The sequence below is a fragment of the Strix uralensis genome, chromosome 1 (genome assembly GCF_047716275.1).
Source record: "Strix uralensis isolate ZFMK-TIS-50842 chromosome 1, bStrUra1, whole genome shotgun sequence".
Lineage (NCBI taxonomy): Eukaryota > Metazoa > Chordata > Aves > Strigiformes > Strigidae > Strix > Strix uralensis.
Genome location: NC_133972.1, coordinates 107,936,164 through 107,963,924, shown reverse-complemented (window position 1 = coordinate 107,963,924; position 27,761 = coordinate 107,936,164). Strand labels below are relative to the sequence as shown.

Here is a 27,761-nt window from a genome sequence, read left to right as displayed (position 1 = left end):
TATATGTTCAGTGTAAGATTTTTTTTTAGTACTCTGGCATTCCCCAGTACTCCATTGTCATTCCAGCAGCTGTATTGGGAGCAACAGAACTAATGAAGACACTGGATCCTGTGGATTTGGATCCTTTAGCCCCTAAATAACCTCCATTACAATAACTACAATTTATTCTCCATTTGTCCTATGAAAATCCCATCCAGCAGTCTGGAACTACGTATATGCAAAGTGTATGGGTAATATATACATGCTGATTGTCTGGCTGATTGTTGCTAACACAAACGTGTAAGAGCTGAGTTTTTGGCTTGCTGTTCCTTTGCTGAGGAAACAAATTTAGGTTTATTTCCTCAGTGACATACCAATTTCCACGAAACTTACAGGACTGTAATAACTTTCTCTAAATTAAATTGCAACCAGCCAAAAGGGCATGGAATGACAGACAAATGAACAGATAATGCAAATCTTGTTCAGAACATGAAAATCAACTTAAATCTGTCTTTGATGCTTTGGAGATCTTAAGTCTGTTCCATTAATGCAGTTGAGTTCAGTTAAAAAATGTTCTAATAGTAGCGTAACATAGTTGCTCTACAGATATTGCCAGGTAGCCAGACAGTTTTTCACTTGTATTCAGAGGTGATAAAATGATCCGAAGTGATACCAGGCTGCCCTTGGAGGTTTTGCTCTACCTGTCCTACAGCTGCCAGGAGTGGGTGCTACTGCCAGCACTGCGGTGCTGGGGTAGGATCCAATGATCAGTGTCAGGCACAAACAGGCTATGCTTATTTTCAAAATACAGGTCAGAAGTATTTCCTAGATAGTTATTTTCTGAATGCTGTTAGAAACAGTGAAGGTTCGTGAGGGGAGAAAGGACCCTCACTGGCATGGCCTGGTTGGCATCTGTCCCCTGCAAACCGATGCTCTGTATCCCCAGGGTCCCACTCGGCAATTTGGTGTTACCTAAACTACATGTCAAAGCAAGCAAAAAGATTCGTAGTGGGGAATTTAGGAAAAGTTCTTAAAATGAACCTTTGGCTCTCTTTTAGAACAAGAAATTTAAGTTTTCTGTCCCGATGAGTCCTTATCCCAGACGACCGGTACTCCCCCCCTGTCCAGGGCTGCTTCTCCTTCTCCTCCTCCTCCGCACCGGGCCCCTCCCGCCCCCGACCTGCCGCCCCGCACCCGGAGTTACGGAGGGAAATAAACCCGGAGAAAATGGCCCCGGGCGCGGCGAAGGGGGTGTGTGTGGCGGGCGGGGGCTGGGCCGCTTCCCACCGAGGGGGAGTCCTGTGCGCCGGCTCCCGCCCAGTGTCCCGGGGCCGCCGCTGGCCGCGGTCCTCGTCTCGGCCAGAGCCGCCGCACGGTGAGGGGCCGCAGGCGGGGGGGTCGCGGCGGCGGGAGGGGCCCGCACACGGCCGGGGGCGGTGGAGCGCGAAGGGAGGGAGGGCGGGAGGGGGCAGCGGCAGCCCCGGCGGGGCGGGCAGCGGGGTCGGGGCGGCTGCCGACGGCCCCGTTGCTTTCGCTTTCTCTTCCCGCGGCGGGGGGGGGGCGAGGGGGAGGCCGGGCCGGGGCCTGGCGGGGCCCCGCCGCGCTCTGGGCTCGGTTCCTGCGGACGTGGCCGGCCGGTAGGAGCCCGCAGCGCGGCCCGTGGCGGGGAGCGGAGCGCCGGGTTCCCCCGACCCCCGGTTCCTGCCCCTTAGCGAGGGCCGCGGCGGGGCCGCCGCCCGCTCACCTCGGCCTTGCGGGCCGCGGCCCTAGGCCGGGCCCTGCTGCCGCTGGTAGGCCCGCGCCCCCCGGCCGCTCCAGTCCCCCGGCCCGGGGGCTGGCCGGCAGGGCGGCGGGGCTCGTCCCGCTCCCCCGCCCCTGCTCGGGTGAGGGCGGTCTCCCTCGCCACCAGCGGCCGGGGAGCGCGGCGGAGGGGCGGGGGGGTGCCCCGGCCGTGTGGGTGCCGCCGAGAGCGGCCGGACGCAGAGGTCAGGCCGCGGGGGGGCTGAACCGAGCCGGAGCTTGTCACACCAGCTTGAATTATTTATTTTTAAAAAGAAGACTAGATGCATAGTGTGACGAATTGTTTAGCCCGCCATTCCCCAAGCTTCTAAAAGTGTAAGTCGGGAAAAAGAAACTAGTATAGTCTGCTTGAAGCCTTGATATAAGACTTAAAGCCTTTCTTTATTCTTATGCTTCTACTCTCTGCATGCAGCCCTTGCTTTTCAGGGGCGAGGTACAGGAAGGGTAGGCCTCCATCACCTCCTGGTTGGTGGGGTGAGACCAGAGGCATAGTTCAGTAATACAGAAAAGTCAGTGTTGGGGCTCTGATTGCAGGTTGAACTGTGTTGCGGCCACCTATTGCAGGTGTCCATCCACTACAGACTCGCTCCACCAGTTCAGCTTTGTTCAAAAAATGTTGACGTGTTAGTCATGAGGTATTTTCTGCCCTTCTGCAGCTGGCTTAAACATGTAGAAGGAATACAAAATGCCTGTCATCTCCTCTGATTTCTCCAAATGCAGTCATGTGCCCTTGCCTTGCTTGGATCAAGTTTATCTCGCTGGGTGATCCACAAGTACACAGATCTTCTAGGAACCAGAGCCTGTTACATACAGCTGCTAATTCTGGTTGTCCTGTGGGAGATCCTGCACATGTGGCTCTTTATCTCACTGAGTAGTTTCATGTCACTTTGTGAGCACGCAGGGGCTGGTGACAGTGCCTTATTTCAGCCTAACAAAGCTATTTTCCTTTGGTTCCTTTTACAGGCAAAGGAGAAAGATGTAATTCGGACCCAAAGTGCAGTTTGGCTGTAGCCCACCACAGGAGCGTGTTCTTCACTAACTGCGGACCTCAGCCAAGTGAGCAATAGTGAATACTCTGTTACTACAATTTTGGGGCTGGTACTACTATAAGAAGTGTTTCAGGTCACCTTAGTGAGAAAGCCATTGTAAGTCTCTTCATTCTAGCATCCATATTCTAATTTATTTGATTTACAGTGAGAAAAGGAAAAACCTTTTTGGCCTTACAACCCTTAAAAACAAGGCCTGTGCTGAAAGTACTTTTTCTAGTGGCAGGGGTTGTCTAAAGTGTCATAAGTGAATTAAAATCAAGTATGTGTGTTAACATTGCATTTCCCTGGGCAAGCAGAACTCTTCTGGTTTATTCTGCATTTTTCCTACCATATTTGAATGGAGAACATTAGGCAGTTTAACAGAAGTTCATGAGCATTACATTTGATGTGTATTAACAGCATTTACTGAAATTTATAACAAGTTACAAGTAGAAAGAATTTTACTTCTGATTGACTGCAACTATGTGACTATGTGCTTTCTGTGCACTACCACGTAGTAAGTGGAGATTTTACGTTAGTGTCAGAATTAAATTCACACTTTCACTGTTGGGAATTGGATGCCTTAAGATTCTTTTACCCCTCAGAATTATTTGATTTAATTAGTGAAATAAGATTGCATATGCTGGTTGGACCTTCAAAAACTGAAAGAGGAAGTGATCTGTTTTTGAAAAATTTTGTTTGCTTTACATACCTGTTTATTTGGTAGAGCAAAGATCAAACCAGTGGAACTCCTCAGGTTCTTTTGCTCATTACCAGCAAGAGCACATGGTCTAATTGTTCATGGAAGATACACTTCAATAATTTTAAGGACATGGGGTCAACAAACTGGATGAGGAATTTTTCCCTATCGTGGTTAGTAAGAATCATAGATGATTTTCACGTTAAGTGAAGATACCTAGTTAATAGTATTTTTTATGCTAATTTTACTTCACAATTACAGTTCCCGTTTGGGACCAGTATCCAGAAAACGTAAATATTAAGAAGGGAGATATATATATATATAAATTTTGTCACCACCTAATAGTTTGTTAATGCTGCTACAGTATGCTTTGGACACATCTTTTTTGTTAACACGGTTGACTGAAAATTGTTCTGCATTTGGGTCGTGATCACTTCTGGATAAGTGTTATTTCTGTCGCTGAAATATAATTGAATTTTGGTGCATGAATTTTGAATGTTAAATTGAAACTATTTTACTTAAAAGATAACCTCTAACAGGCCTGTAGCATCAGCGTTTGAAAAGACAAGATTCTGTAATTTCCTTATTTATCAAAATATCTTGCATAGTGAATATAATAAAGGACAGTTAATTACAAATGGTTTTATCTAACTTTTTTAATTACTGATTTAATGATAATGGTATTCTCTTGGGCTTTTTTGCTCAAACTTGAATTTATTTTAGAGAATCAGAGCCATGTATTCCAGTCTCAGAGAACTCAAGATTTTGTTGTGCTTGGAACTTGGTAAACACCTGTAGGAAGGACTGTCTAAGCCCCTGTTCAAGTGACAGTCCTGTACAGAAGTGGTCACAAAGGGAAGGTGATCTGTCACACAACCACGTGGTGTCTGAATGTCACTCTCTGAGAGAGGGCTCAGAAATTCTGCAGATTTGTGTACATGCTGACTGCAATTCAGATCCAAGGACAGAGACAAAATTATCTTCTTAAAAAGCTGAAGTTGAGAGCAATGTTTTTTACTTGCCTGAGGAGAGTGGTTGATAGGCTGGACAGGGCTGCTACTTGGAGGCACCTTGATGGGATGGAGAAGGGACCTGACAGAAACCTCATAAATTCCAGCAAAGGCAAGAATAAAGGCTTGCATCTGGGATGGAATAGCCTGATGACTAGAACAGGCCATGCGAAGACTTGATGGAGAGCAGCCTTGCAGAAAAGGACCTGTGTGTGCTGGTGGACCACATGCTGAATAAGAGTCCGAAGGAGAACTGCATCGTGGGCTGTATTAGTAAATGCAGCTGAGGGACAGCAGGTCAAGGAAGTGACTCTTCCCCTCTATTCGGCACCTGTGAGACTAGCAAGGCGGTTAGGGGCCTGGAGCACATGATGTTTGAGCAGAAACAGAGAGGTGGATTTTTTTCAGCCTTAAGAGAAGGTGAAGGAAGGGGAGATCTTACTGCTGTGTGTCGGAAGCTGCAGAGCCAGGCTCCTCTTGGAGGTGCGTGGCAGTGAGATGAGAGGCAATGGACACAAGCTGGTTTAGCTGCGATGAAGGTCGTTTTGGTTGGTTGGTTTGTTTTTAACCTGGAGAATAGTCAAACACTGAAGGAGGGGTCTAGTGAATGTGTGGAGCGTCCATCCATGGAGGTGTTAGAACTTGACTGGACAAAGGGCCTGTGCAACCACATCTAATTCAGCTTGTATTGGGTGGCGTATGAAAATCCCTCCCAACCTAAACTGCCCTGTTGTTCTGTGATTACTCAAAAACCAGGCATTATGGTTTTAGAAATTAATTGTTAAAGGTTCTGCCTGAGAAACACAAACCCAAGAAATTATGCAAGAAACCTTAGATTTCTTTGAAATTGCACCTGGAATGAACATGAGGTCATCACAAAAACTTGTAATGTTAATTTTATTTATCATATTATATGAACTTAAAAAAAGGGAAGACCTTGCATATTTTCTTATTGGTAATTTATGGCTTAGAATTTTTGTTACAATAACTACTGTTATGTTTGAGAGAACATTAAGCAGGAGACCTGATGAGAATGTAGGGACTTTTTGTATTTCTTTCTTAGTTTCTCACACCTACTCTGCAGTGAATTTTAGTCAGTAGTGCCTTAGAGATTCGTAGACACTGTCATGAAAGCTAGTTTACTGTCTGGAAATTTTTAAGGAGAAGAAAATGACTATCCAGAGCCCTGCATGCAGACAAATCTTTGAATTTAAAACTGCTCTTTATTCAGATCACCTACTCAAGACATACGGCCGTTGGTTACATTAACTCTGCTTTCACAGTGGTCCAGTTTATAGGTCATCTAAACTGTCAGTTTGGACTCTTATCAATCTCTAGATGTCATTAAAGGTTAAGGACAAAATTACAATGGATTTAGCTTAGTCTGCTGTATTTGTTGTAAGACAGAGTGTGCCGTGGGTTTCAGTGAGTTCATGTTGTGTGAGAAGTTTGAAGTATTTGTGTCATCACTTCTTGAAGATGATTTGGTATTAAAGAAAAGCATGGCATGGCTACTAAATATCTTTAAGGAGCCAATGTTTAATTAATTGTAGCTCAGAAACTCATGGATTAGAGTATAAGCTGTCATGAAATTAAATGTGCGTTTGAAGAGGAGGCACTGCAGTTTGGAGTATGATGCATTTCATCTTTTGCTTTTATTGCAAAAAAAGTCTGTTCTCGACTCAAAATGGAGTTCAGTTGTGAGATACAAATAGTTGTTTCAAAAGTGTTAGGGACTGTAGTGACCAAGGTACAATAGAAGAACCAATGTATTTTTTATCATCTTGCATTTAAACTACTGTTGTTAGAATGGTGGAAAGAGTAAATCAACACAAAAGGGTTAAAGTTCTTTTTACATTCTGAAAAATGTGAGGCCACCCACTGCATGTTTATTTGAAGATTTGGACAAAGAACGATTAACATTAAATGCCTTGGGTTAGAAGGGGATTTGTAAGACTGCTTGATAGTATGTGTCTATAATTTGAAGTGGGGGTGATTTAGCAATGACTGCAGAGTCAGTTGATGAAATAATTTCCTTCTGAGATTTGAAAAAGGAAAAGGCATCAGTGAAACCTTAAAGATTGACTTCCCCTAGCTTGGTCTGCTCTCAGTAAATACTCAATTTTCCACAGTTTTCAGTTTCTTTGTGGGGTGGGATAGATAAACGAGGAGGGTCTTCTGTTAGCTTTTTGTTCTTCAGAAAAACACATAATTGTTTTATTTGTAGCTGTGTTGGAAATGGTGAGTAATCTGCGACTATTTTCCTCTAGAAACTCAGCTTCCCTTTGCCAGAAGCACTTTCAGTTTTCTTACGGGCCTGATGGAAGGTGCTTACCTCTTGGCTCCTTTAAAGGTGAGGGAGATTTGTACATATCCTCCCTGCAGCCTACAGGTAAGGGCTGTGACTGAACTTTGAGCAGTTCAGTCGAAGACCCAGGGTCATCAACTGGTGCATGCCTTCAAGTTCTCTCTGCCTGCAGATATCACAGGTCTCAGAAAAACCTCAACACTCCCTCCACACTTTCACACCATAGTTAGATGTGAGAAGAATAATGTCTAATTGCACTGTTAATAATATGTTTGGCTGTGTGAAAAATAGGATGATATTTTAACCTGTTACATTCTGCTGTGCCTCATCTGTACCAGGAGGATTATGCCAGTTTAATTATTTTTGATTAGTTTGGTTACTGGAAGAGGAAAATCAGGGAAAGCCTTCTGATGCAGTTGCTGTTGTAGCACAGGTACTTTTGTATAACCAAGTTGACACTTGTCTTTTTACTGGCACTTGTGACAACCTTTCTAATATGTGTCTGCAATTCAACTTCTTGTTTTTTTTTAAAAAAGGAGTATACAGAAGGAAAATCTCATTTAAATAACCTCTTTATACAGTATTAAAACTACAAAATTATGTCACAATAATTTTTTCTTTCCCCTTGTGTGCATTCAGCATAATGGGATTCCTTTATATTACTCATATGCTCTGTAGATAAATGCTATTATATACAGTTCTACATATCTTTCATGTAGAGAAATGAAACTCCAAAGTTATGTTTTATGCATATACAGGAAACAGAATTCAGGCTGCTTATGTACCTATCAGTCCTGCAAATATTTCAGCAACCTGTTTAAACCCCCTGTTAGGTGATGCCTTAGTCATTTCAGTAGGGGACAAATGCAATTTGGAGTGCAAATCATCATTCAGGATCCACTTAATCTTTCTAGGAAATGGACTTCCAAAATTAATTTTATTTTGGTGTCTTTTCAGGACATGTTTTACAATTTTTAAGATAATTGAGAATGTAAATTGGCAAAACTTGAACTCTGATCAAGCAAAGCGTCTAATTGGAAGTTTTTTTCCAAAGCTTCCATCTATTGTTATGCTGCAAAGCATGTTTGCATCTGCCTTAATTATTTAGCTATTTTTTTTGTTAGTGTTGGTTTATCTATGAAAAATGATACCCAAAGCCTGCAAATAAACAGAAATAATACATCGGAATACAAATACAGTATCCAGATTTTTAGTAGTTAATACTACTCAAATGTGGTTTTGGAATATATGTGATTATTGGAAAGACTGATTTACCGTATTTTGCTTTATTTTAAAAAGTGATTCTAAATTACTACATTTGTGTAAGCCTGTAATTCTTTGTTTTTTAGGGGTTTCTACCTTGGTAAAGGTATACTGGACAAGTGTTGACTTGAAAGCTGCTTTTAGGATGTCTGAAGATGATGAAAAAGTTAAACTCCGTCGAATTGAACCCGCCATTCAGAAATTCATTAAAGTGGCAATTCCAACAGATTTGGAAAGGCTAAGGAAACACCAAATAAATATTGAGAAGGTCAGTGTTGACTTTTTACTAATGTAGTTCTTTTTACAGTATAGAAGCAGTCATGCTGCAAGATTATATAGAGATTTTGATGAAAAATTGATTATGAAATGCTTTAACTCAAATCTGGCTAAAGATGAAACTTGTGTATTGTTTGGTAATTCTGTGTGTACAAAGGCCTTTACATTTGTAGCAACTAGTTAATCTACAGAGTGAGAAACATTACTGTTTTGTGTTAAAAAGTTGTAAGGAAAGCAGTGTAATATTCTTACTTCATTTTTAAGTCACAGCAGTTTGCTGCCAACTATTCTGAGTAACTTACTGTTTATACCTAGCTTTTTCTCTACATATTTTTTAACTGAGTTGAGAGAAATAGAGAGATTGAATTATTTAAGTAAATAGAAAAAGAATTGTATCAAAAGTGTAGTCTTTTGTATCAAAAGTCCAGGAAGACTGGGCACTCTTTAAGAAGGAAGTGTTAATGGCTCAGGAACAGGCAGTCCCCAGGTGCTGTAAGAGAAGCCAGCGACAGAGAAGACCACCCTGGCTGAACAGGGAGCTTTGGCTGCAACTCAGGGAGAAAAGGAAAGTTTACAGCCTTTGGAGGAAGGGACTAGCCACTCACAGTGATTACAAAGAGGCTGTGAGGCTATGCAGGGCAGAAATCAGGAGGTCTAAAGCCCAGCTGGAAATTACCCTGGCTTCAGCAATCAAGGATAACAAGAAATGTTTCTATAAGTATGTCAGTAGCAAAAGAAAGACCAGGGAGAGTATCCATCCCCTTCTGGATGCGGGAGGAAACATGGTAACAAGTGATGAGGAGAAGGCTGAGGTTCTTAATGCCTTCTTTGCCTCAGTCTCTAATAACAAGACTAGTTGTATTGAGGGAATCCAGCCTCCTCAGCCAGAGGACAGAGACTGGGAGAACGATCCCTCCGCATTCCAGGAGAGAGTCAGTGACCTACTGCATCCATAGACACACACAAGTCTATGGGACCAGACAGGATACACCCGAGGGTGCTGAAGGAGCTGCCTGGGGTGCTCGCCAAACCGGTTTCCGTCATTTACCAGCAGTCCTGGCTGACCGGGGAGGTCCTGACAGATTGGAAACTGGCCAATGTGACGCCCATCTATAAGAAGGGTCGGAAGGATGATCCAGGAAATTACAGGCCTGTCAGCTTGACGTCAGTGTCCGGGAAGCTGATGGAGCAGCTCATCCTGAGTACCATCACACAACACATGCGGGACAACCAGATGATCAGGCCCAGTCAGCATGGGTTTATGAAAGGCAGGTCCTGCTTGACAAACCTGATCTCCTTCTACGACAGGCCGACCTGCTTATTGGATGAAGGAAAAGCTGTGGATGTAGTTTACCTTGACTTCAGTAAGGCCTTTGACACTGTTTCCCACAGCATTCTCCTGGCAAAACTGGCTGCTCGAGGCTTGGATGAGCACATGCTTTGCTGGGTAAAAAACTGGCTGGATGGCCGGGCCCAAAGAGTTGTGGTGAATGGAGTTAAATCCAGTTGGCGGCCGGTCATGAGTGGTGTCCCCCAGGGCTCGGTTTTGGGGCAACTCCTGTTTAACATCTTTATTGATGATCTAGACGAGGGGATCGAGTGCACCCTCAGTAAGTTTGCAGATGACACCAAGTTGAGTGGGAGTGTTGATCGGCTCGAGGGTAGGGAGGCTCTGCAGAGAGATCTGGACAGGCTGGAGCGATGGGCTAAGGCCAACTGGAGGAGTTTCAATAAGGCCAAATGCCGGGTGCTGCACTTGGGCCACAACAACCCCCAGCCGCGCTACAGACTTGGCAGGGGTGGCTGGAGAGCTGCCAGTCAGAGAGGGACCTGGGGGTGTTGATTGACAGCCGGGTGAACATGAGCCAGCAGTGTGCCCAGGTGGCCAAGAAGGCCAATGGCATCCTGGCTTGTGTCAGAAATAGCGTGGCCAGCAGGGACAGGGAAGTGATCTCACCCCTGTACTCGGCACTGGTGAGGCCGCACCTCGATTACTGTGTTCAGTTTTGGGCCCCTCACTACAAAAAGGACATTGAATTACTCGAGCGTGTCCAGAGAAGGGCAACGAAGCTGGTGCAGGGTCTGGACCACATGTCGTACGAGGAGCGGCTGAGGGAACTGGGGTTGTTTAGTCTGGAGAAGAGGAGGCTGAGGGGAGACCTCATCGCCCTCTACAACTACCTGAAAGGAGGTTGCAGAGAGCTGGGGATGAGCCTCTTTAACCAAGTAATAAGCAACAGGACAAGAGGGAATGGCCTCAAGTTGCGCCAGGGAAGGTTTAGACTGGATATTAGGAAGCATTTCTTTACAGAACAGGTTGTTAGGCGTTGGAATGGGCTGCCCAGGGAGGTGGTGGAGTCCCCATCCCTGGAGGTGTTTAAGAGTAGGGTTGACATAGCGCTGAGGGATATGGTGTAGTTGGGATCTGTCAGTGCTAGGTTAACGGTTGGACTAGATGATCTTCAAGGTCCTTTCCAACCTAGATGATTCTGTGATTCTGTAGCATGTGTATATGCTTCTTGTTGACATTAGCTCACATTTGACAGTGAAGCTGAATATGCTTCCAAGAAATTAAATTCTTGCATACACTGTGACAGTGCCTGTACTGGTAAAATAAACATGCCCAGGACAGTTGTTTGGCATGAAATGGCCTACGTCCTTATTACTAAATCCTTGTATTCTGCCGAACAGGGTGGCTGCATCCACACTGCTAATGGGAAGTAGCCTCTGTTCTGTGTTCATAACTCCTTAGCCGTTTTCAGGAACTGTTTATGTGAGTGAGCTGTTTGGCATGGCCAGGGACAGTTCTGATAATTTAACAGCACAGATGACCAGATCTCAGACCTGAAACATTCTCAGTCTCTGTTTGCTAGTATAGATATAGCCTGTAGAAACAGAGAAATTAGTTTGTTGAGGAAGGTAGTAAGAGATTTACTAAAACAGGTGACACCAATATAAATGGGAAGAGAGTGAGTGACTCAGAAACACACAGTCATAATATCAATATTGCGATGGAAGTTTTGAAATGACCATACAAGACATATTTGTTTAGAAAAGATTATACTTACCACCACAGAAAAATCCCTGACAGTGAGCATCTGTAGTTCTACACAGTTCTGCACATGTTTCTGAAAAATCATACCTTGTATTTATTTGAACAGGCTTATTCACAGGGTATAAAATCAAGTGTATATGTAAATCTGGATGGTGTAGGACAACCATCTGCATTTTTTAACACTTTGGGAAGGAATGAAGAAATTGCGAGAAAATAGGTGAACATGATTTCCTGAAAGGTGTGGTCTGAAGGGTGTGTATAATGTATTTGAAAACCGTTTTGCATTTTGCTGCTGTTACTTTTTCAAAATTTTTTACCATATCTTTTCTGTAACTTTACCAAGTGGGTAACCTTTTGGATGAAATTTTCCATGCCAGGTTTCTGCCTTGAGTAGATGGGGATGGGGGAGGAGAGAAAATAGATCCATGTATTTGTTTCTGAGAACATAGTCAGGAAATAACGTGTTGTTCAAGTGATGGTAATTTCTTTTAATAAGAAATGCTTAGTTTAAGTGATAGTAAGTGATTGATAGCTTAGTGATAATTTCTTTTCAAATCAGTGACATGTGCTGGAATACTTGAGATATTTTTATGGGGTGGTCTTTGTCTGGACTGTACATTTTGCTGTGCCTCAAAACCTGCCATTTTTTGTCCAAGACACATATTCTGAAAAAAAAGTGGTTTGCAGGTACTCGGTAGATACTGGTTGAACTTCACCAGCTGAAAATTGCTAAAGATTTACCCGATACTAAGGCATGCTCCTGTGCTTAGAAATTAGCAGAACTAATTCCTGGAGTTGCTGATTTGATTGGTTCTGTATCTGAGAATGAAAATGGGGAGATGATTTTTCTGTGTTCCTACTGTCTCATCCTCTTACTTTCCCTTACTTGTGTGCAGGAGGAAACTCTTCCTGGCTCATGTAAATAAAGGATAAAGATTTGGGTGGGGGGAGCTTGTGAAGAAGTATCTCAGGTGGGAGGTGAAAGCGCAGAAATGGTGGCTGACCATGGGATGAGAGAAAAACTGGGATAGAGGAAGAGTTGGGGCTGCTGGGACTAATGATGAAAGAAGTCATTTGACTCTTTCCTGGTAAGGGTGTATTAATGATACAATAAGGATAAGAACTGCAATATTCACAAACTGAAAAGTGTATTAGTATGATATTTGCCCGAAGCAATAACTTCTGAATGAGGTGACCTATTTTTTCAGTCACAGCATGTTGTTTACTCTTTGTTATTCCATATTTGTGTAATTCATTACGTTACCTAGATGCCAGCTGATTCAGCATTTTTTTGCCTTGAATCGTCTGGTTTGCAGCAGCCCCGTTCTGTGGTGGCCAGGAGCAGCTTTCTGTTCTCCAGCTTCTCCCACAAAGAACATTTAATTGAGTTACTCTGCATTGTAGCCAGCGTACAGAGGAGTCAGTATTAGCTTGCTCTTGGGTGTGATGATGGGGGAGGAAGGAGACCCAACTTAAATTGCCCTGGAGAGGTGTACAGCCCCCAGGGATCAGTGCGTACATCTCGCAGTGTGCACGGCCCGTAGCTAAGAGCACCTAATGAAGAATAATGTTGAATAGGACAGGATTCAGAGGTGCCTAGAGGAGAGCATCGTAATAACAGCTTTTTCGTGCAAGCTGTTTCATTCAAATAGAGACAGTCTTGGTAGCTAGGTTGTTCCCTTCTTTCTCTAACCAGAAGTTGCACAACTGGTCATGGAAGCATTTTCCATAATCCACCAAGAGGGATTTCTTGGTTGCAGAGAGGTAGAGCTTTTGGTCCCTAGTTGGATTAAGTTAAAATTATGTTAAAAATTACATCTTCAGGGCAGCACTCCAGTTAACACCAACAGCATCAATGAGTGTGGAGCAGTGAGGTGTACCATTTTTGAGTCTTGAGGAAGGCATCCTGAAATGAAAGCATGCAGTTAATAACTACCTGCAAAAGGGTGGCATAAAAGCTACAGCCTTGCCAGAGAGGAATAAGCAGGTGGTCACTCGAAAAAGGTAGTCTGTTGATGGGAGGGGAGAGCTGACCTACCAGTGCAGAATGGGAAATGGTTAGCAGGGCACATTAGCAGTACACAAATGATTTTGTTGCACTTTGAAGGTAAAGATAAGTTTTTGATGTGTGTCAGGTAGTAGTTAGGGAGAGACAATGGAGGGGATGGACATAACTTTATGCTGCTTGATTTTTTTTTTGGAAGAGTATTACTTGGTACAGCTAAATAGATTCTTTTCTAAGTATATATGCATATATACTTTTATATATATTTTTATATATATATTTATATATATATATTTATATATATATATATTTATATATATTTTGTATCAGAAATAGTGTGGCCAGCAGGGACAGGGAAGTGATCTTACCCCTGTACTCAGCACTGGTGAGGCCGCACCTCGATTACTGTGTTCAGTTTTGGGCCCCTCACTACAAAAAGGACATTGAATTACTCGAGCGTGTCCAGAGAAGGGCAACGAAGCTGGTGCAGGGTCTGGAGCACATGTCGTACGAGGAGCGGCTGAGGGAACTGGGGTTGTTTAGTCTGGAGAAGAGGAGGCTGAGGGGAGACCTCATCGCCCTCTACAACTACCTGAAAGAAGGTTGCAGAGAGCTGGGGATGAGCCTCTTTAACCAAGTAACAAGGGATAGGACAAGAGGTAATGGCCTCAAGTTGCGCCAGGGAAGGTTTAGACTGGATATTAGGAAGCATTTCTTTACAGAACAGGTTGGAATGGGCTGCCCAGGGAGGTGGTGGAGTCCCCATCCCTGGAGGTGTTTAAGAGTAGGGTTGACATAGCGCTGAGGGATATGGTGTAGTTGGGAACTGTCAGTGCTAGGTTAACGGTTGGACTAGATGATCTTCAAGGTCCTTTCCAACCTAGATGATTCTGTGATTCTGTGATACTTAGCATATATGTAAAATCTCCCTCATTTAGGATATATCAAGAAGCCTGAAAAGGCATTGGGTGCTGCAATAAGAAACAGAGACATGATCAGTTATTACCCTGTGTAGTACTTAGCAGTGTGAGAGATGATCTTGGGAACTGCTGTGTTTTGCAGGACCTGGTCAGTGAGGAGGGGTAGCCAGTTACTGGTTGATCCTGCTAAAAATATCTTTATGTATTTAGACAAAGAATAATTACACTGTATCTAGCCAGATAGTGTTACCATGGTGTCAAGGTAGGGGTGAAATACGTTCCACTTAATTCAGCCACGTGTTGGTCAGTTGAAGTCTTTATTGGCCCAGGAACTCATTTGCATCAAGCATTCCTGTTTTGCAGACAGAAGGGAAGATCATTGCAAGAATAGTTTTCTGTGTCTAGAAGAAAATGCAGAAAATGTTAGCACTCAGGATAAAATGAGTCTTTAGGTTAGTTCTGATGTAACACTTTGTTCAAAGCATTGTCAGAGAAACTCATGCTTAGCCAGAGTTTAATTACAGACAATACAGACTGCCATTTCCATAATGGCACTCAGTGACCACACTGAAATACCAAGGTGCTTTACTGAGCAGTTGAATTTTGTATTTTGAATGTAAAAATCTGATGCAATCTGAAAGTACCTGGTTTGGACATTTCTTGAGATTTTCAGGTTGTTGATGGTATCAGTGTGAATGATTTGTTCAGTCAACATAATAAAATTTGCATATCAGAAAAATCCTTAAATAATTGTAAACATAGTTCTTAAAGTGTTAACTGCACTTCGTCTAGAGCAACACTTATGAAAGGAAGAAGTAGCAACGTTTAGTATAGATTTGTCTTTCTGATTTCAGGATACTATGAAAAATTTCTGCATCCCTAGACATCCCTAAATCCTGGCAAATTTGATATTTGAATTAATAATTACTAGCCTTATTAGAAACAAGTGACTATGGGTAAAACCTTTAAATGAGCAATTGGTAACTGTACTAGAAGGTATTCAGCAGTACTGAAGACTTCAGAGCTTCTGTGTATTGACAAAAAAATATAAGATACAAACATTTGTGAGAAACAATATATCTGAGTATAAAATAGTCCCTAAATGCCAGATTCTTTAAAAAGTCCATACTCAGTGTAATGTTCTTAACATTTGAAGTTTCTCTCTTTTTTTTTAAAATACTTTTCTGGCTGTAAGAACTATAAATATTCCAAAGTTTACTCTATTGATAAATTTATGAGAAGGTGAGGATAAAAATGTGGCAAATTGGAATTTGAAATCTGTCACTTGATAGTTTTAGATTATCAGAACACATGCAGTAGTTTGGTTGAAATACTTCCATGATAATTTGCATTTTATATCTTTTACATGCATTTTAGCCATAATGAATGTGTTACAGTACTTTTATGAGCTGTCAGCATCAGCAGCTTAAATGGTTTTCTCTGAAATACTTTTTGTAAAATTAACTTTCAGCCATGTAAACTAAACATCCCTAGAGGTAAAAGGATAATTTTGTAAAATCTGATCCTGTTTATTTTACAGGCTACTTTTAAGCAAAAATCGCTAATTATGTCAAATTGCTTAGAGCAGCAACATTATTTACTTATGATGAAGCCAATATCTCTAACCTCATTTCATGAATATTGATTTAAACCTTAGGTTCCAGAGATAGTCCAAACAATTAATCTACTAAATCACTGTTTGAAGAAACTATAAAATCAATATATAATGAAATTTGACCTTGAGTACCCCTTTTCAGAGGAAGTTGCTACCATAAATCCATCGTCATTGCTTCTCAACTATTTGAGAGTCCAGCTTGCCATATGACAGTTTCTGAAGACTTAAAAATACATCCTTAAGAAATCAGTTCTCTATATTTGGGGTTTTTTTTTTTCTTTCCATGTTTTCCCCAGAGACTTCTTGTTTTCTAAAGCACATTCTGTGGACTGGATGGACTTTCACTCCAAAAGCGGGAATAAAGTGCATGCTTATCCAAAAGAGTTACAACTTTCTGTTAGATGAAAGCAATTGTCATGGTACTATAGGAAGGTGGAGATTTTTGTTGGTGCTATGCAATAATCCTTACAAAAAACCACAGTGCTGTAAGACATGGCATCCTTATCTCTGTTGCTTTCAGTTTTAATTTCATTTTCTGTGACTGTGCCAAAGTTAAAGGATGTTGTGTGAAACACTTTTTACCTTTGGCTGGGAATCATTGTTTTGTGGGAAGACACGTAAAGGTGACACAAAATGAGAAATTAAGATATCTGAGTTTTACTGCAGTCTTCATCAGAGTGTACACGTTTGTATAAGACATTTATTGTAGAGCTTTTAGAAATGTTGGTGAGCACTACCTACTACAAAAATAAATGCAGAGGATATTATGAAAAGCTTTGAGTTTTCTCCATGTCCACTGGATACTTTCAAGGAGAAATGGAAGTGATCCAAATCATAAATATGAAGGATTCTTTCTTGAGTGGTTTGGGTTGGAAGGGACCTTTAAAGACCATCTAGTCCAACCCGCCCCCCCCCCCCCCCCCCACCACCACCACGGGCAGGTACACCTTCCACTACATCAGGTTGCTCAAAGCCCCGTCCAACCTGGCCTTGAACACTTCCAGGGAGGGGGCAGCCACTTCTCTGGGTAACCTGTTCCAGTGTCTCACCGCCCACAGGAAATAATTTCTTCCTTATGTCTCATCTAAACTTACTCTCTTTGAGTTTAAAAGTGTTGTGCCTTGTCCTGTCAGGCCTTAGTAAAAACGATCAGTCTTTCTTTTAAGCCCTTTTTATATGTTGAAAGTCTGCAGTCAGGTAGCCCTGGAGCCTTCTCCAGGCTGAACAGCCCCAACTTTCTCAGCCTTTCTTCACAGAAGAGGTGTTCCGGCCCTCTGATCATTTTTGTGGCCATCCTCTGGACCTGCTCTAACAGGTTAGGATTCCATAGGTGTTTTTACTTCATGGACCTCTCTTAGTTTTACATGTATTTGTTAATGAAAATAATGTCAATACTCTCTCTTCTCAAGGTTTACTATCCTTGAGTCCCCCAGAGAGAACATTGCCCAGGAGTATGGCCTATTTTGTGTTGGATGACAAAGAGAAGTCAACAATGAGGAATTCTCTGACTACGTGAATGTCATTGCTCTGGGTGTATTAAGTCATTGGATTCTTTGAGGTCATCACTAGAATACTGGAAATTTTGAAGCAAAGTAATAAAACTTCTAAATATGTAAAGCACATAAATGTGCTGAGCATTTCTAGTAGAAATTATAAAGAGAAGTAAAGGTTTCCTGAGGAATTATTCTTGTTGTTCTTAACTGGAAAAGAGGATTTTTTATTATTCAGCATGTGGACAATGTATTACAGTCAGTTGAAACTGAAAAGGTAATTTTTCCCCAAACCCCTTCTGTTCCACCCTCAGAAATTCCTGTTTCAGTACTCTTTCAGGGATGACTGAATCAGAAGATCTACTGTTGATACAGATTTTTTTACCACTTTATTTTTAAAAACAATGGCAGTAGTTTTAATGGCATAATAATTTATGCAGAAATTGCTAGTTTCCTAGAAAAATCACTTTAATCTGACTGAATTAAACACTAAACCTTTTCTATTCCATAGCACTACAAAATTCTAACATGAAAGAACTTTTTTTCTCTGAGAATAAGAAGTAACTTCAGATTTGTTGTTGTATTTTAGGAAGCTGTAACTTGGGATCCTTATTGCTGTGGCCTCTAAAATTCTGAACAGAATTAAGGAAAGGTATAGGCTGTAGATAAACTTTGTTATTGGTAACAAAGCATATTAGGAAATTGAGGAATTAAACTTTACATAAAAATATCTCACAAATCATGGTAAATATTTTGTCTTGTTATTTAAACAATGAAAAAGAATGGTTTGATGGTTTCAGCACATATTCCAGGAATCACAGCTTCTACTTTTATTATTTTACTACTCTTTTTCATTATAACGTCTCTATATTATTTATGTTAACTGCCAATAGCAGGGATTGATGTATTTTAATGGTGAAAAAGCTTATATGTGATGATATGCAGTTCTTTTGCAAAATTTGCTCTCTGCTAATGGAATGATTACTCTGGTCTCTGTCCCATGGAAAGTGCTGTATGGATAGTTTCCCGCTGAAGTTAGTGAAGCCTCATGCAGGTGCCAAATCTGCCCTGATGGTTCTCATAACTGTGTTTGTATCTATATAGAAATGGTAAGTGTAAATGTAGACAGTAGTCTTGTGTAATGAATGCAGTTTTCTTTGTAAATAATATCAGATACCTTGTCACCCCATATGACCAGTACTGCTTATCCCGTATTCCATTCCTTTTTCCTCCTTCTGCCCTTCGTTTTTACTGATTACCAAGTGATTTATGCCACAGCGTTATCAGGGTGCTGCAATATCTCTTTGTTGTTAAAAACTGATGCTAGAACCCTGGTTATCTGCAATTCAGTAAAATACATTTTACAAAATTATTCACAAAATACATTGCCATTTACCTCTCTAATGTTGCAGTGGAAATGCCTATGACTCAGCTTCTTTACTGTCAATTTTGGAAAATTAAAGCGATTATTTACTGAAGGTTCCTTTTTTTCTGCACAGCCAGTTGGTAAAAATAGCAATTATATGAAGTATTTTTCCTTTATTTTAGTATCAGAGATGCAGACTCTGGGACAGATTGCACGAAGAGCACATTAACGCAGGACGAACAGTTCAGGTAAGGATATTAAAATGACTGTGATATTAATGGAATTAAATTACATACATAGTGCTGGTTACCTCGGGGATGGATCTTCACAGAGATGTATATTTGTACATGGTATTGCTTTACTTCATTTAAGAGGTGGGAATTTCCTAATTGTGTCCTTTGAGGCAAATAGTCAGAAATGTTTCAGAATTCTTGAACAAGCAAAAGTTTGGAGACCGGTCTTTTGCAAACTATCCTCTTACATTACTAAATTAGAAGACAGGAATTGCAATAAGGGATACTGTTAACTTTAAAGGATGGTTTCAGACCAAACACAGAACATCTGGACTACTAGTTTGGTGTGTAAATCTCTTGTTAGATGCATAATATCATCAGAGGAGGAAATACCAGACTCATTTGTGAGCATGGCATCATCTCAGTGACTTCATGCATAGTCACCCATAACTTAGCACACAGGGAATCTCACATCTGTTTCAAAAAAAATGCATGTCTTGATGAAAACGATGGAAAAGCTAATGCCAAACATCAGCCTTCACACTGCTATATAGCACACAGCCAAAGAACGTTATCGAAACAGAAAGCCACAAAGGCCAAATCTGCACTGCAAAGTTTGCTGGTGCAGATGTGGCAGCTAGTGGTTATAACATGCTGTACTGGCAAAATTCTGGGGACAGACGTATCTTTGCCAGCAGGAGAGGCGCCTTGTGCTGGTCTCATAGATGTTGTTCAGAGGAGGAACGTGACTTTGTGGCTAGAACAAACCTATGCTGCATCTAGACGAGCAGACTTTGCTGGCAGGGGTAGCACAGTCCTAAACCACTGTATTTCAAAATTCTAGTACTGTAAATCCCCGTGTTTGTTGCAATGCCTTACTGACTCCTGTGGGAAATTAGACCAGACTCAAAATGAAAAAAAAAACTCAGAAAGAACAACTTAATCCCATCTGAACAACAGTATTAGACAGTAGGCAGAGCTGGAGTTACGTATCTTTTTTGAGGAATGGAAGGTGTTAATGAGCTTTTTTTAGTGTAGATGGTCAGAAGTTCTACATGAAATCCATTTGATTTTCTGTTATTTGGAGCTTTGAATGTTTATTTTGATTTTTCAATATTTTTGAAATTTGAATGTAAGTTTATTCTTAATATCAAAAGCATATTCCAAAGGTGGAAGTCCTGTTAAAACCATGACATTCCAACAGGTGTGGTGTAGTAAGCATGTGTTTGCTTATGTCTGTTTTCACATCTGAGGGGTAGGAAAGGTTTCTCTTGAAACTCTTTATTATCAGTATCATTTGTTTAGCAAAACAAAATCTATCAATAATTAGAGAAAAAGTAATCATGCTGAAGATGCTGCTTTTAAATATGCTAAGTGCTTTAGTAGTAAAACCTTGCATTTGTCTCTAGAAACATTTATATTTGTCTTGAACCTAAAGCCTGCCATTTTCACTTTCAGCCAAAATAAATTATCTTATATTTTATTCAGTGCTCATTGCTTTTAGATCTGGATACAAGTTATGCATTAAAGCGGTTCACATTCTGATAGCCAGAGAACAGAATAAGTATCTGGGTCCATGCAAGAAGAGTAGACTAGCTCTTTGTTTTAATTAAATAGTTAGGAGTCTGGAGTACTTGATAATAAATTATATGACATGTAGAATGTGTTTGCTGTAAGCTGTTTAAATGTTTACCAATGGACTTGCGATCTGTTTGTTTGCGAAGAAATCAGATTCATTATTGTGATACCAAATGTTCTCTGCAGCACACACTTTGCTCTCAAAATTAGATGTTGTAAAAATACATTAGGAATCCCTAAGTCAATATTGACCCAAGGCATCTGCCACAGGTTTTAGACAAATATATGCACAGCCACTCTACATTTAATCCATGTGCACATAATTAGCTATTTTTCTGAATTCTCAGTTTACCCAGAATAATTACTTCTGTTCTACTTTTGATGATGGTCAAAATTATAATAGAAGTATAGATGAGCATAAATGTATACCTCTTCTTTCTGGTGACTGGTTGCCACATTAAAAACTTCTACAAAGGAAAGTGGAGAAACTGGGGAAATCTTTGTATAGGGCATGATGACATCCTTTCAGAAATACCGAGAAAATAGCTCTTGTCTACCGTGTATTAGTTTTCACAAATGTGCTGTTGTGGATTTTCATTTTTAGGGACAGTCTGCGGACTTCTTAAAATGTTAGGACCTGAATAAATATGCAATTTTGTTAGGCTTTGCCCACATGTATGCTGACTGTACCATAAAATTAGTTAATTATTGCAAGATTTAAGCTAATTTCAATGTTTTATTTTAACACCCAAGGACTGCATTGATCATATTCATAGTGAGAGGAAGAAAAATGCTGCAGTTACTAGAGAGGATATAAGGCATTGAACAAAAAAAGGAAAAATACTGTGATGAATGATCTGACTTTAGTCTATATTCAACCCACAAAAGGAGACTCTGTTCTGCGAAATATACCTAGGCAGATGTAGTCTCTCCTGTGTGTTGCTCTACCCTGGAAAGCTGCTTGAAAAATGTTAATCCACTTTTTTTCTTTTTCACTTTTATGGTTTCCATTTCAACTGAAAATGGTTTACAAGGAAAAGATGGTTTTTAGTCAGCTCTCTTTTTCATAAATCTTCAAAGCTTAGTCGTATGGCTCATGTCTCTGTACCATCCTTAAAATTATGCAGTCTTCAAATTAAGTATCTTTCTGGACTACTACGCAAATATACTGGGAGAGCATGAGAAGCAGGGTAGATGAGTTTATTGCTGCAGGAGATTGTTTATGGTATCAATGAAGCGTCATGTGGAATCAGCTCACTATTGCAGCCTGTGGCATCTGCAGGGTAGGTATATTCTTAAACTCAGAGTTTCTTTGACCTGTGCCAAGAAATTTGTAACATATATCCTTTATCACATTACTTTGGACAAAGTCCAGAGAAGATAAGTGAAGGCAACATTACATTTGCACAGCTAAGCTACTGCAATACTTTCTTGAAAATCATATTTATGTTTGAGAGGGTTTAAGGTCGTGGGTTTGTTTGGGGGTGTTATTTACTTCTTAATTTAAAACAACCACATGCAGAATGGAGGGAGAGTTGACAGTGATTAACGTGTGGAAGACAGAAGATAAAGAGAAAAAAGGATTGATTTGTTGGACATGACAGATCTTGTGTCATCCATGTACTATTTCAGCATGAATAGTTTAAAGTGAAAACTATTGGCAAATGTATATGATGTTACATTTAATGATAATACAATCAAGAAGAAGAAAAAGAGAACGATGGTGGCAGAGATTGAGTGTGGTAATGGCAAGACCACCATGATTCAGTTAGCTGGTAGTGTTAGGAGTAGTATAGGCTGGTGGGGATAGAGTAAGTGAAGTGCTGGAGTTTCTGAGCACTCCGGGAACATCAGTTTTGCCAGGGACGCATGGCTGAAGCGGATACTTACGCTGTGATTTTCAGGTAGCTGTTGCTGTGGGCCTGGATAGAACTTCAGATATTTCCGTAACTGGTAGAGATATCAGATGTTACATGGAAATAATCCTACAGCTCAAGTCTCTGCTGCCTTTTCAATGGTTTTGGTCCCATCTCAGCCCTTTGATATTTGTACAAGGTAGAGGGATGCAGGCGTGGTGTTTATCCTGATGCCCAGGGGCCTCACGCTGGGTTAGAACTGAAGCACTGAGGTGCACTTATGCTCTTTGTTACTACTTTCCTTGTGGTGTTACGTGTCCTTACCAGCATGCTGTGGCAGTGCAGCGCAAGCTCTCTGCCATGACATGGGACTGCAGGTCACTGTGTGCATTTGCCTGCAGTTTAGTACAAATTCCATTATTTCCTTCTTTGTTGTCATCCGTTACTTTTCCTCAATTGTAATGAAATTGGTTGCACACAAGAGTCCGGTGTTGCTGGTATAACACTGGTGGTGAAATTCACAAGTGTAATGTATTTGAGTGTGAAGTGATGATGATATTTTAAGGCAGCCTACAGTAAGCCTATGGAAACATGACATCTGTTTTTCAAGTTATATTACTTTGAAAATTCAGCTGCCACTATTAGTGGAGAAAATTACCGCTCTGAAAAACAAATACTGCAAAAAAAGAATTTTTACTCTTTTGTACGAGTAAGGTTTATTGGTTTGCTGAAAATTGCTGTTAAGACTTCTGAATTCCATAGGGAGTTTTACCATTTTTCTTATATGTCTGACATATCTGTAGAGGAGGTCCCATTCATAAACCGCTTAGGAGGAGCAGAATATGGGAAGATACTTTATGATTTTAAAGATAATTCAAAACACTGAATACTTACAATAATTCCTTCTCTTACATATTTAAAACTGTGCTGAGTAATAAGGTGAGCCTAATGGACAGGTATGTACAGTCATTTTCAGTAACAGTGATTTAAAAAAAAATTTAAAAATTAAATTAAGCCCTCCTTTGGCTCATTTGTCTCCTTTTGTAGTTTACTTCCTGAGAGAAATTTATAATTTATTCTTTATTTTTTATTGAATGTGTTTGTAAAGATTTTGAAAAGAATGGAAAAGCAGTGCAACTTCCTTATGTATGATTTCTTTTTCTTTCCATTTTGGATGTGTTGATAGAGTCAATAGATTTTTCACCGTACTTGTGAAAACCATGCCTCTTCTCATTTACTTTTCTGAAAAAAATCCATTATATTTGTTCACATAATATAGTGAATCCACCATCCTGGTGGATCTCCCAGGCTTACTTCCGAATTTGTGGACACTTTAGGAAAACTGGGCTCAGATTTTGTGACCCTACCTCAGTTCTGCATCTGTTCAAGAAGAACAGTGAACCTTACTCAAATAAAGTCCTTTGAGACCTAGAAATGAAAGCACTATATAACAGCTATATTAACGTTAGTTTCATTATATAGCAAAAATATGCAAACAGCAAAAAGCTGGGAGAGACTAAGGGGTTCTGGTTGAGAGAACAGAATTAGAATTCATAATGATGTTGAGAAAAGACCTGAAAAATCAGTATGTTTTTGGATGAGGAGAAGGGCAATCATTGGCTGTACAAGATTCAGGATGGGAAGCTGTTGGGGCAGCACTTCTGCAGAAGTCCTCTGCAGAAGGACACAGAGTAAAAGTGAACCAATTGTGTGGTAGTGATACAAAAAAGCCAAATAATGTAGTGGGATGTATAAATGGGAGAGTAGTGAGTGCAGTCTCTCATACAATCTCTTTGGTCAGCAGTAGTAGGATCCCAGGTAGAATAGTTAGTCCAGCCAGTCACCACAGTTTAAAGGAAGCTATGGGCTGATTAGGGAGTATTCAGGAAGAGCAATGAAAATGGTCAGAAATTGAGAAAACGAGATTTATTTGGAAAGACTTACAAATTATTTTGCCCAAAGAATGCCTGACAATGGCGTGCTGTCTGTTTGCGAACATGGCAAAGATGGTTGCAAAGAGGACAGGGTTTGTCTTTCTCTGTTTTGAACAGAGAGGATTAGAAATATCTGGATTAAACTGAGGCAAGAGAGATTTCTGTTGGGCATGAGGAAAAGACTATAGCAATTAGGATAATGAATTCTTGCAGTATAAAATCAAGGAGGTTGTAGCTCTTTGAAAATAAGTCGGTTTAAGACCAGATTAGATAAACAACTGTCAGAAATAAAATAGACACAGCAGTTCATGCTTTGAAGGGATGACTTCCCAAGGTTTTTGCCAGCTTTATTTCCCTACAGTTTTTGCGAGAAGGCCATTTGAAACAAAGACCATTATTTGGGTTTGGAAGTTAACAGACAAAAATTGCAAATATTATGAAGAAATATTCAGTGTCTTTTGGGCTGAATGTGGTGAGTTCAAAACCCAGAAGTTGCCATAAATGCAAACAGAATTTTGTATTACCTTCCTCACCAAGCAAGCTTGGTTTTAAAAGCGGAAGCAGTTGGGAAGGGGGTGACATACTTTCATGCTCTACCCAGAAATTAGACTCTGTCCCATTAAAATGATTGTAAAAAGAAGTCAGTCATTTGCATATCCATAACATTTATGATGTTATACCCTGGTGAGCTCTCAGATGTGTCTTCTTGTGGCGGACCTCACCTTTCCTGCTAGGCTGAATCCGTTTAGCTTCCATTTAGTTGACAGTAAATGCAACAAGAGTCCTCTCTCCAAAACCACAAAGGAAGAGGTACTAAAATTAAATTTTACCAAATAGGCAAATATCATCATCTGATTCCTCCATCTTTCTCACAAGTATTTCTCTTTGATCAGCAAGGTAATAATGAGCAGTGAAAGTGAGCATCTGATTTAACCATTCCTTAGGGTGAGTAGTTTGTATTTCTTGAAACTTCTGTTCAAGATTTTTGAATGCTTCAGCAGCAAGTTGGTGGTTGTGCTGGTCACTGCACAGTAACTTCATTATACTTGTGCATTGGCTATACTGTTAATTTGCCCCAGCTGCAGCTGCAGTGGTACAAATCCCGAGCAGAACTATGTTTTAACTCAATTTCAACAGGGAAATTTTCCTTTTTTTTTTTCTTAAAAAAATGCTTTGGAAGCATTATTAGCTCATCCCAAACTCACTATTGTCACTGTTTCATAACATGTTTTTGTTTGGCGTATTGTTTTTTTGTCTCCATTATGGCCAAAGACAGGATAATAATAATAATTTTGTTTCCTGTAACAAAACAGCAGGATCAACTTCATTTGGTCCCCTGCATATAATTCTCACAAAATAGATAATTAAATGTTGTGTCTAGATAGTCCTGTTTTGTCTTTTAAATGAAATTCCAAGATTTTATAAACCGAGAATTTTGGCATGTGGTGGACTATGACAGTGATGACATTCTCCCTTTTTCAATACTTATGGGAAGACCATGGGAGGAAGATAACAGGAAGAGCAAGGTGGATTAAGATGAGAAATGTATGAGCAAAATTGTTGGGTACCATGTTTCTATTCAACTCAATATCTTACAGAGTTATTTTTTGCATCTCCCTTTTTTTTATTGCTAATCAGTGGTTTTGCCTGGGGTTAGCCTTAAATAATGCAGCCTAAATTGGCTAGTAGTACTCTTAATTTAAGCATACAATAGAATATACTCTTGGTAATTTGACAAATTCTTTTTACAAATCAATAGTTCTTTCTTTGGTTGCCTAATATGTCTCGTGCAGTGTTACTTCAGTTTGTTATTGAATTAATTTCTCTTCTCTAATTACATTTCTACTATTTTTTTCATACATGTTAAAAAAATTAATTCTACTAGCTTATATAAATAAAATAAGTTCCATCTAGTTCCTGCTTTTCCAGGTGAGCAATATTGCCTTTCTAAGGCATTACCTGTACCTGATTTGCATGAAGAAAATGTTTCTCTTTTTAACCACTGACTGGTGTTAATCCATTCTCTTGTTCTGCTGTGAGAAGCATATTCAAAACAATTAGTAAATAGTGCAATAAATAATATAATTTATTATATCACCTTATAATGTAATGCAATAAATATTATTTTTATTAGTCTTATTTTTTTATAATTCAATAAAAACTCTGTCCTGAAACAATAAGTGGTATAATTTAAACTATAAATTTTTTCTTTTCATTTGTAGAAAAAGAAAAGTTGTGTGCATTTTTAGATTTTAAAAGCCTAGGCAGTAAAAACCCCCTCTATTTTTGCTGTACAGAGAAGTTTATCTCACAGGAGATGCCTGCACACAGATTCTTTTTGCTAGTTGTGAATAGTTTATATCTTCTCAAAACTCTTGTAACTAAAGAAATATTTCTGTGTTTTATTATATTTGATATTCCAATCAAACAAATATATTCATCCTTCTTCTGAAAAAAGAATATATATATTGCAAAAAAAGAAGAGGTAATCCTTCTCTTTCATCCCTGAAGTTGTCTTTAAAAAATGAAAATGATAGTTTTGGGGTAGTTGGGGCTTGCGAATGATTGTATCCTGAAGTGCTGTAATCACCATGATCGCTTATTATAAAAAAAAAAAAGGCAAATTTTGAGAAGCAGTCACTTTATTTGGATATTATTTTTGTTGCAACTTGGGTAAATATTTTGGCAGAGGCCTAAATTGATCAGAGACACCTAAATAACTTCAGTAATTACATAGTGAATTAATTAGTTAAATACTTTAATTGAAACCCCACTTGAAGTGGATAAAGTATAGAATTGACAGCAAGAAAATCATAATATCAATGGAAATGGCTTCAAAAATATTTCTGCCTTGTTCTGTGGTTGGCTGATACTGGCAAATTAGTTTGCCAGAGAAGGTAACAGGTACCATCTCTTCCTTGATCTTTGGTTCTTATTCTCCTGGGGCAGATAGCTTAGTTTCCCTTCGGGAAAGTAGGCCATGTCCAGAAAGACTCAACAATATGTCCCAGTGATGCCTCACTGCACTGTGTAGGGACTGCTGTGTTGGGAGCTGCTACCCCCATTTATTTTTTGTTTATAGACAGAGAACTGAGTGAACTCACAAGCAGAAGCAAATATTAAAAATATGACTGACTTGGTTATGATGTAGTGGTACCTCTGAGTAAGAAGCGCTTGGAAGTACAGATGCCTTCCTCTCTGGACAGTGTTGAGCTGTGGTTGAGCTGACTAAATCACTGTCTCATCGGTAGCACTGTCGGCTACAGGACTGTCATCTGCCCTAGGAAGAGTAGGAGGTGGGTCATTTACTCAGAAGGGATCATCTTTAGGTTGAGCTTCCTTAGT

At 40.1% G+C, this 27,761-nt stretch overlaps 1 protein-coding gene across 9 annotated transcripts in view; it reads left to right on the top strand.

Annotated features, from left to right (window-relative positions):
• Positions 1–1,194: 1,194 nt before the first annotated feature.
• STX17 (syntaxin 17) overlaps positions 1,195–27,761 on the top strand; it is a 38,473-nt gene continuing 11,906 nt past the window's right edge. The window contains exons 1-5 of one of the 9 annotated variants that reach the window (XM_074876588.1): positions 1,225–1,354; positions 2,743–2,835; positions 6,788–6,870; positions 8,175–8,356; positions 18,998–19,063. In XM_074876588.1, the coding sequence (XP_074732689.1) occupies positions 8,234–8,356; positions 18,998–19,063 (189 nt within the window). In that variant the 5' untranslated portion in view covers positions 1,225–1,354; positions 2,743–2,835; positions 6,788–6,870; positions 8,175–8,233. Of the gene's footprint in view, positions 1,355–1,542; positions 1,617–1,821; positions 1,863–1,978; positions 2,095–2,742; positions 2,925–6,787; positions 6,871–8,174; positions 8,357–18,997; positions 19,064–27,761 lie in introns of those variants that run through there. The other 8 variants (XM_074876606.1, XM_074876616.1, XM_074876597.1 and 5 more) reach the window with 8 other exon arrangements.